Here is a 10686-nt window from a genome sequence, read left to right on the forward strand (position 1 = left end):
GCAGCATTGTTTATATTTGATAACGCTGTACCTAGTTAATAAATCATTATGTTTTTGTACTATCTCGTAAATATGTATAATGACTTATTGAAAATCAGGGATAAGGTACTTGAATATGTAGAGAGAAACAGATGACGAAGCTTGTGTGCAAATAGATCACTTAGGATATCATATTTAATATTATTTACTAGGAATATTCTACAGTGAAAATGTTTTTCGAACGTTGTTTTACTCGTATACATACATATATTATATGATGATGTCGTCAATAAAGTGTTTAAATAAATAAATAGCTTGTCTAATAGTAGAGCTGCGTAATCTAAAGTAATATTGTAAAGATTACATTTTTTGTTACGATTTAACTGTAAAACATCTAGTAGGTAATCATGTGAGAGTATAAATTTATATTTTTTTTAATTATTGTTTTTCTTTCATAATTTTCAAACCTTGCAAATATATTTTATTATTTAAACACGGTAAGAAGATGCACTTATTATAATTCTTAAAAAATAACGTGTCCTTGTGACGACTGAAAATTACATAAAACTCTTGCAACTGTTTGATTTATTTAAAACGATCCATATTAATAAAAGTATATTTCAAATTCTAATAATTAAGTGTAGATTTCAGATAATAATTTAATGAGTAATTTTTGTCTAAACTTATTTTTCGACAAAACTTACCTTATTAATTATAGACTGTGTTTCTTGTCCACCAGGTTGTCTGGAAGAATCGGTGTTTGAGCGATAAGATCGCCTGTATTGTGCTCTTTTAGTTATTGACTTATTGTTCATTCTTATTAATTGGTCTTTTATCCGTATACAATAAAGAATTGTTGTTGTTGTTGTTTTTCTGGAAATCGTACAAAAGCCGTTTCTATGATCTTCTTTCCAGGTCAATTCATCAATGAGGACTTTTTAGGTGTGAGCTGTGTGCGAATTATTGTAACCTCGGACGTCTAAATTTAGCTACTCTAACTAAACGTTACATTAAAGAATACATAATAATAATCCATACTAATATTATAAATGCGAAAGTAACTCTGTCTGTCTGTCTGCTACTCAATCACGCCTTAACCACTGAACCAATTTGCATGAATTTTGGTATAGATATATTTTGATACCCGAGAAAGGACATAGGATAGGTTTTATCCCGGAAATCCTACGGGAACGGGTTTTTCTTTGAAAACGCGGGTGAAGCCGCGGGCGGAAAGCTAGTATGATCATATAAATTCGCCAAGGACCATTATACTCATATCACGCTTAGTAACCAAGTTCTTGACAAAATGTCTCTATAAAACTAGGTACACGTGCAAGCGATTAAATCTACGTTATGCAAATAGACATAATCTTAAAAAAAAGTTTTATTTACTAAATAACTGCCAGTTTGTATCATAATTGCAGGACAGATTTTTTTACTCAAAAAAATCATAAAGTATCCATGGTTTTATAAACATTTTATTCAAGTTTATTTATTTAAAAATTAAAATTATTTGCAGCATCCAATTAAAAAATATTGTATTGGATACTGCAAGGTAATTTCAATGAAAGGAGAATTTAGTAGCTAAGCTAAATTTTAAACTTTTACGCAAGACTCAAAATCATAATATGTTTCGTTTCGTCTCTCTACTCCTGGAGTCCTGGCTACCTCTGGGAATAATTAAAATAGTAAAAATTAATAAGAGGCGGAAAAAAAAGCATTTGTTAATTATTAAACAATATTTAAAAATCCAACTTTAATAAAAATAATTTTTCAGGAATAATTTTTCAAAACAAAAATTTGAAAATGACTCCTGAATAATTTGTATTTCCCTGCAAAAAACCCACTATAAACATGTTTGAACAATGATAAAAAACATATAACAAACAGTCGTCATAGATATTAGATGCTAACTTTTACTTAGTATAATGTACATGTGTTACTTAGCTATCTAGATAGATAGTTATATTGCAGTATACAATTTAATGTGTCTATTTGTTATCCATTATTCCATACTATAATAACTATGATTCCATGTATTATAGTATTTTCAATACAGCTCTCTCGCAGAGGCTCTACATACCTTTTTTTTGAGTGGGAAAATCTTGCATAGATACCCACGGCCCAAGGCGTAGGAGCCGTGGGTTATGTTGGATTCTTACCGTCTAAAACTCCACTGATCCAATGATTTGGCCGCGGGTATTGGTTCAAATTATTCGGCTCTACATACCTACTAAAAGGATATAATATCCAGCTCTACAATTGAGAATGTAGTAACTAAATGTTGACATAAAGTCATTATTATATATAACATACGTTACATTGACCTTTCCTTTAATTTCTTGCTAGCCGTTGCCCAAAATATACTCCCTATTTTTTGTCTATTTGAAGTTATGACGTCGTTGGATTGAAGAATTTAGATTTTAAAAGAAGTAGATGTTAAATGTTATGAATCGCCCAAGCGTTTGTTATTATCTTCATGATAAACTCGTCATATTTTATTATTTAATCATATAAAACATAAATATAATCATAATAACACAGTTATGTACTTATTATCTGCAAGGACGTTATATTTTGGTGGAAAAATAATAAAACTACACACGTAATATCTCACAAGTAAAGTGTTTTGTCATTACTATATCCTAATTATTTTTAAAGCATTGATGTTATCATAATAAGTAGGTATGTGTATATTTAGCAAATTATCATAAAGATAAGTACATATTTTTTGTTTTTGTTTATACTCTATACATATTTTTACAACTGGCATACTTTTTAGATGGATATTTCAAACATAACCTATTTATAAAATACTATTTTGATAACGATTGGCGGTCACTACTCACTACATAAAACTTACATAAAATTATTGTTTTTTGTCGGTATATATATTTCTTGCATTTTCAAAATATCTTTTTTTGAAATATTTATTCTTTTAAAAAACGGGTAAAAAGTAGGTACCTATCTTTGATAAATAGAGGGTATACTGAAAGAGCGCTTAAGAAAGTTTTCTCAGTCTCTTGGGTGTTAAATAAAACACTTTATTATAAAGTAACATATTTTTTGTATACTCTATAATATTAAATTAATTTTATCTACTATTAGCAATTGCTTTAAGTCGTGGCCTATCAACTTTTCCCGTAGACGTTGTAGGCAATTCTTTCATAAATATAACACCTCCTCGCAATTGTTTCGTGTCGCTTAGTGACGCTAAAAGTAAAAAAAAAATATGCATTTAAATCAAATTAAAATAATATACTAAAAAAAACACATCTCTACATTTTTAAATATTGTTGAAACGCAGATTACTAGCTTTAGTAAAAAAGTCACGCCAAAAACAGTATTCATAAAAATCATTAATTAAATTTTACAATGAAAGCGAAAAATCAGATGCGGCATAAACTCACCTTTGACCAAATCTTTTATTTCATCCTCTGTAACATTGGAATCCCTCGTTATCACACAAGCAACGGGCAGGTCACCGCATTCTAAGTCCCGAATTCCTGTCACAGCCACATCCAGAACTTTAGGATGCTTTCGTATCACATTCTCTAGTTCCGCTGGAGAAACCTAGAAAATCATCTAGGTTATACGCGATGATTGCACAAAAATACAATTATAATTACAATGCTCAAAAGCTCTCAATTTTCTACTGCGAAAGCTGTATGATAAAGCTCTACAAAATTTATTGAACACATTATTTTGTACCTAGAGTATACATATATAATGTTAATATTATGGAATAATTAGAACCTTGTCAGTTTAGAATACTGTAACCATTTATTAATGAACACACGTCTAAATGTCCAAAATATGGCATTCCGGCTTCACCTGGGTTGACATAGAGTCTTGGCGGGATAAAGAAAGTAGGAGTGTTACTTGGAAAATATTATGCAGTTTTCAAATGTTAGATATTTTATGAAATAATAAGAGTAGTTTTCTTTGCATAAACGTTTTTACGTAACAAACAAACAGTCAAATTTGTCCTCTTTATTGTTTTAGTAGATGTAGTTCGATGATATAAATTATATTACGAGTATATACGAAACCATAATTAATGTTGTACCTGATGATTCCTATACTTCAATAATAGCTTCATACGATCTACAAAATAGAAGTTCCAACTCTCATCTCTATACATTATGTCCCCTGTTCTGAGCCAACCGTCTTCTGTCAAAGCTTGCATTGTGTCATTTGGTCTATTCCAATATCCCTGTAATCATTCAAAACAAAAATTAGGATACTGTTTTTAACCCCATGTCCATAGTTTTAAATTTTTAATAATAAATAAATTAACACTATCAAATTAAGAAAATTACCTAAGGAAAATTTAAGTTTTACTTTTGTTCCCCTAATTTTGCCAATGTGTGTACTATTTTAAAGATATTGCAGTTTATTTTACAATAATAGTTACCTTAAATACAGCTGGTCCTTTAATCCACAATTCTCCACTAACATTGGCGTCTTCAATGACCTTTTGTGTGTCAATATCCACGATCTAATAAAGCATAACATAATTATTCCCTGACATGTGGGTACAATTTTATAGAGCTACTTGTAACTAATTATTGATGGTTTTGTAAGAATTAGTTTTAGGTAAATATGTACAGATGTAGGTATGTCTTATAAATAACAAAAAAATTACATTCTAATTAACAGAAATAGAGGATTTTTAATTTTAACCCAAGCATTACACATATTAAATAACTACATATTTCCCAGAACAATAATTTTCATTTTCAAATTACGAACGCTGTTGAAAAACTAAAAGCAATTACTCACTCTATATTGATATTGTCCGACAGGTGTTCCACAGGAGCCGCGAACAGCTTGAACGTAATTAAAACACAATCCTGAACATTCACTTAGCCCGTATCCAACAAATACTCGTGCATTGGGCTGAACAATCTGGAAGTAAATTTAGAATATTATGACATTTTTTTATTGGTCATTAAGCGCAAAAGGGCATACCTCATGTCTCTGATTATAGCCATTAATAGGTATAAGAGAAAACTGAAAACTGACGGAAATATGCAATCATGAAGAGAAATGGCACAGTATGGTATATAGATACTATTAAAAAAAATATGTCATATAAGTACTGATGAGTAGTATCTGCCTTATTTGATAGAGCCCATTCGTTAAAGCTCTGAATAATTATTCAACATTTTATTCCTCCTTATCTTCTACTCTATATTTTAAGAAGTTCCTGTTAAGATTTTGTGCAGACGGGGCTCACTGCAATAGTTCGTTTTTTATCAACCCACCTTCAATTCATTGACAACTTCCTGAGAAACAACGCTTCCACCAAGATAAATATGCTCCATGGAACTGAAATCGCACTGGTCGCGATCTCCTGGTCTCAACAGAGTTGTCATAAATGTAGGACTCGAAATTAAGTACGTTGGCTGAAACGGGTATCGAAAATTTTAAATAATTTATAAATTAAAATTTTATTTTATTTTGCATTTATATAAAGTTTACAATTTTTTTGAAAAGATCAATGTAAATTGTTCTAATCAATTTAATGGACTTTTTCAACTTTAAAAACTTTTGATACTCTTTTTTCACTGTCATCCCTTTTTTTCTCTTACTTTGACTTACTTTTCTGGCTTCTGCTCAATTTTGAAATTTTTTATAAAGTAAGAATTGTCTCAATCAGATCAATGTGTTCGAGACGTTTCGTTTTAATTGATTACATTTCTAGGAAGTGTAATAAATTAAAACGAAACGTCTCGAACTCAGCATCATTAGCCTCTGTCAAAACACTTACCCTATATTTGTTAATCATTTCATAAACGTGTTGCTGTGTTATCGGTAAAGAGCTCTGTAATCGGGTGTATTTCAATATAGGGCTCATGACGAAATGTACTAGAGCAGACAGCCATTGCACGGGGGAAATAATAAGGGCTAGTCGTGTCGGTGTGGGATATTTTCTGAAGTTAACCCTGGAAAGATTTCAAGAAAAATTATAATTAAATGATATAGTTCTCAATTTTTTTGTCTCATACTTGCATGTACCGATTATTCAATGAATGGTTGTGGTACTATAAATTTGAATGCCATACATCCAAATTTGTGGATTAATATTTATTACGTGCAAAATGCATTTAAATTTGAATTAGATAAAAGAGAAGGACAAAATTACGTTACATATGAAACGAAAGAATGAGCAGAACTACTAATCAATAATACACTAATAATGTTAAGTACTATTTGAACTTATTGGATTATTTCAGTTAGCCGATAACGGATTTAGTTTATCATTATCTTTATGTTTTATGATACGACTTGTGCAATCAAATAAATTGTCAATATTACAAAATAAGAGGGAAAAGTGTCGTTGACTTTTAAGTTCATGTTTCTTTGATAAGTTTTAACACTTAAGAGATATGTAATACATAGGAGCAACATTATTACCATAAGTTAGGTAGTCCATTTATTAAATTACTATGAGATAGAGCTGCCGTTTTTGGAAATCCTGTAGAACCACTAGTAGAAACTAAAAGCCCTATAGTGTCTTTAGTGTCGAAGTCTTCGGGCCTGAAAGCAAAGGAATGTTAATTAATTTTTATATTTAGTACCTGGAAGAGCATGCATTTAGATTATTATAATAAAAATATTAAGACAGTTTTTGGTCTCAGATTTATCATAAAATAAATGCCACATTTATAAAATTTTCTCTTTTTATTGGGTAACGCATAGTATGTTCTGAAGTAAGAACTTACTGAAAATCTTGCACACTTCCGTTATCTGAGTATTTCTCAAGAAATTCCGGGAATGTATTGAATGATGCCTCTTTTCCATATGTAGCTATTTCAGCTTCTATTCCTAATTGATTAAGGGCCTCTTGAACAGCGACAGCTTTGGAGCCGAGACAGAACACGAATTTTGGCTTCGTGTCATTAAATGCGTTGAGTAATTCCTCTGAAATTTTCCAAATTAGTTTTTTATTTTCCATATATCACACAGAACGTAAAAACAAAAGGAGGAGGTACTCAATTCTACTGCATTTTTTGGGTTTGTTACTTGAATTGATGTATAGAAAAATAGTTAATATAGACGATGGTCCAATGCAATATGGGTAAAATAAGAACAAACCTTTTTGTAAGGTCATATCAATGCAAGCTGCATTGACTCCAAGATAGAAACACGCATACATCGGAGCAGTCAGGTCCAAGCAAGTACAAGCCATCAGCACGATGACGTCACCCTGCTTTATACCCAAGTTTCTGAATGCCTCTGCGCATCGAATTGACTTTTCCAACATCGATCCAAATGTGTCCCTTTCGTTTGTAGCTCCATCGATCTGAACATCAGGAATTCCGATTAAAAAGTGTCAATTCATAAAAAATGCACGGTGTACGATAGCAATAATAAATCAAACAAATGCAATAAAGCGCATTATTTTGCATCAATAATCAATATACTACCAGTTTATCATTTATCAAGGCGCATTGCTATGCGATTTAATATTATTACTGATATAAATTGTTAACTCCCGACTTCAATAAAAAGGCTAGCTAAATTATTACCAAAAATAATATTGGTGATGGTTTTCTTATCATCAAGAAAAAAAGTGATGTATTTTGGATGTTGAAAAACGATAATATATTTCGACATAATTATGTCATCTTCCCAAACGCACTTGGCCATACCGTTTGAAGCTTGAAGCCTCCTTCGGGAGAGTATGTAATAAATAATGATTTATTATTGTATGTAATAAATTATGATTTATTATAATTTATTAAAAAAGTTAATTTTTTACATAGCCTAAAAGACCTTGTAGTCCTAAAAGACCTTGTATATTCTTAAAGTCTATAATAAGCGTGTTGAGCAACCTTTATCGATATAATATTTATATACCTATCGATAAGTTTTTACATAAAATATATTATAATTTATTGTACTTCATAAAACACCATTTTCCTTGATTAAATCAACCATACATAATATATTATAATACTTATATTTTATCTAGCTTATCTTTTGACTTCCTTTTTAAAGTACAATACCTATTTAATAATTTAAAATGCGTAATAATTTAAAATGGTTTGAATGCGCTTAATTCGGCAAAGAGTTTCCATTGGTTGATAATTTATTTTAATTATCGGTATGTTATACTTATCATCACTTTATGGTGATGATAAGTTTTATATGGACATGTAATAAACTAAGAAAAAATTAAATTACCTGTAACAAAAATTCTGGATCTTCGCGGAAACATTTCAGAATAATTTTTCCCAAGTGATATCTATCACTTACTATTCCAGTTTCTGCAACTACTTTGAACCCTATATCATCTATATACCTAAAAACAGCATCGCTCCAAGTATTTAATGCTGTCATTATTCTGAAATAGAATAATGATTTTAGATAATCAATTAAATATAAATTAAGACAATTAATAACATTAATCAATACAAAAAACTATTAACTAATCGGTTATTAACAGATCACTTTAGAACAATTATTAATTGATATAATTATATTTTAAAACTAGCAGTCCGCCCCGGCTTCGCCCGTACATATTTACGTTTTCTCTACATAAGAACCATCCTCGTACTTCAAGGAATATAATAAAAAAAGAATTAACGAAATCAGTTCAGCCGTTCTCAAGTTATGCGCTTACCAACACATTTTGGGATTCATTTTTATATAATAGATGTAGTGAGGTAACGAACGCACTGAAAGATCTTTCTAGATGCGGATAAAGTCGATGCGTGTGAATTATAATTATCTCAGAAAAAAAGCGGGATTTGCCCTTTTATTTTACTAATGGAAAAATATTTGTTAAAACATATTTATGATTAGGTAAATTAATCACTAGAATAAAATCTAATTACGTATGGTTTAAAGTAGAAATAATATAAACTATTCGTTTAGATAAATTTCACGTTTTTATGAAATAGTAAATAATTATTGTATGTATTTATACATAAAATATGTCATCAATAAAGGTTTGCAATGCGTAAACTCAATTATTATTCACTTAAGATGGTTAAAACTAACAATTATTTAAACCACATAAGTAGCAATATTTTTTATATTTTATTTGCACTGTTATGAGCACAGATACATCACTAAAGAACTATAATAATTAAGAATAAAATGGAATACCAGTATACGTTCGTACTCCGAACAACTTCTACTATTAATGAGACTTGAGAGTATAATCTAGTGTTATTAACTAAGGGCTACCACACACGGGCCACCGGCCACCGGCCACAAAACGCCGCCACCGGCATATTTCCTGCACTTTTCATACATTTATATGGACTCGCCGCACACGGTTGACGCCTGTGGCGGCCACACGCTACACGCTTCTAGCTTCGCGTGGCGGCGTTTGTGGCTGTGGCCCGTGGCTCGTGTGCGGCGACGGTAATAATCACAATATTATGTAAAACATCTATAAGACGTTCAATAATACATGGATCTCTTTTATATTCATAATATATGAAAGGGACGAAGTGATTTCAATTTGTAAATACAGATTAGGTTATCTGTTTATTAAAACAGACAAATGTAGTATAGTGTACCTATATGAATATACATTTTATATAAATTCATTCATTTTATGATTACTGTTCTGTTGAATGAGCCTTAAATAAATTAGATTTAGATAAATCTAAAAATAATAATTTCAGTTATTGGATTTTTCCAATGTATTAAAGCTCAGATTTATACATAAAGGGATCAGTTTACACAGGACACGCGCAAGGTAAACACGAATCTCCAAATTACTGGAATTGATTTCAATGGCAGTGGGAACTGGGAAGATTATAGAACAATACTTGATTAATTATTAAATAACTTTTATACTGGAGCTATTATGTGATCTGTTGAGGCAGGATCGAGTTGATAATATTGATAATATGGAAATATCGATACTAAGCTATAATTCTTTAATTTTATTTATACTTATATATCTAATAATAACTAAACAGCATTCGCGATTGTTGTCTTGTGTGTAAGTTCAAAGTTGTGGTCATGTATGCGTTATATAACAACCTTTGGTGATCCAAAAATAAAAATAAAATAACATAACTGAATATTTTTGTGTCTGTGTTTTCCAGCGCGTTAATTAGAAAAAACAGAATGGCAGCAGGAGCTACTAGGTCGATTAAAAAAAAAAGGTTTGTATACCTGGCATTAAAATAAGCGTGGATATACTACAGGCGAAGCCTGGTCGGATCACTAGTATTTAATAAGATATAGGTGTTATATTGATAAAATTTAGTAAGCCTGTACCCTCATTTGTATTACCGAGGTAAAATAATATAAATGTGCATAAAAATGCTCGTAAGGATTCCATTAAATGAGGAAAATTTTAAAGACATTAATTTAAAAGAACAAGTTTCCGTACATTTTATGATTATTTACTTATGAAACGTATAAATAATAAAATTGATATAATATCAGTAAATATAATATTAAATTATTTGAATAAATGAATCCCACCAAAATTTTCGTATAAAATGATGTGGCCAACTTTATTGCACTCTGAAAAAGTACTCGGATCTCATGTAGAGCCAAGCGTCGAACTCTACACGTCTTAACTCAAAGCTCTAATTTAAAATCTATTATACCTTAGTGAAAATAAGTGACTTAGGCGTTTCATTATTTCAAGAACTAAACATTCTAATAATTAAATAAAATTTTCACCTTGTGCTGCTTGTCATCACGGTTCGTAGAGTTAAGAGA

The 10686-nt window shown here is 30.3% G+C and overlaps 1 protein-coding gene across 2 annotated transcripts; it reads right to left on the reverse strand.

The window, feature by feature from the left end:
• Positions 1 to 3030: 3030 nt before the first annotated feature.
• LOC123700516 (luciferin 4-monooxygenase-like) lies at positions 3031 to 9238 on the reverse strand. 2 transcript variants are annotated; one of them, XM_045647751.1, is made up of 12 exons: positions 9103 to 9238; positions 8176 to 8335; positions 7084 to 7291; positions 6711 to 6909; positions 6403 to 6525; positions 5756 to 5930; positions 5250 to 5390; positions 4765 to 4890; positions 4397 to 4480; positions 4049 to 4195; positions 3390 to 3552; positions 3031 to 3192 (listed from the first exon to the last, which is right to left on the reverse strand). In XM_045647751.1, exons 2-12 carry the CDS (start codon positions 8329 to 8331, stop codon positions 3074 to 3076), a joined length of 1641 nt encoding a protein of 546 aa, XP_045503707.1. In that variant the 5' UTR covers positions 8332 to 8335; positions 9103 to 9238; the 3' UTR covers positions 3031 to 3073. The 2 variants fall into 2 exon arrangements, with proteins under 2 accessions (XP_045503707.1, XP_045503708.1); XM_045647752.1 differs by lacking the exon at positions 9103 to 9238 and adding an exon at positions 8995 to 9012.
• Between the last annotated feature and the right edge of the window lie 1448 nt (positions 9239 to 10686).

This window comes from Colias croceus, chromosome 19 (genome assembly GCF_905220415.1).
Source record: "Colias croceus chromosome 19, ilColCroc2.1".
Classification (NCBI taxonomy): domain Eukaryota; kingdom Metazoa; phylum Arthropoda; class Insecta; order Lepidoptera; family Pieridae; genus Colias; species Colias croceus.

Bases quoted from the DNA above. Each gene is read 5' to 3' on its own strand.
- LOC123700516 (XM_045647751.1), bottom strand. From the start codon at position 8,331: ATGACAGCATTAAATACTTGGAGCGATGCTGTTTTTAGGTATATAGAT. The intron at 6,910-7,083 runs GTTTGTTCTTAT...GGAAAATTTCAG, and splicing joins TGATATGACCTTACAAAAAG to AGGAATTACTCAACGCATTT. The intron at 4,891-5,249 runs GTGGGTTGATAA...ATTTACTTCCAG, and splicing joins AAGTTGTCAATGAATTGAAG to ATTGTTCAGCCCAATGCACG.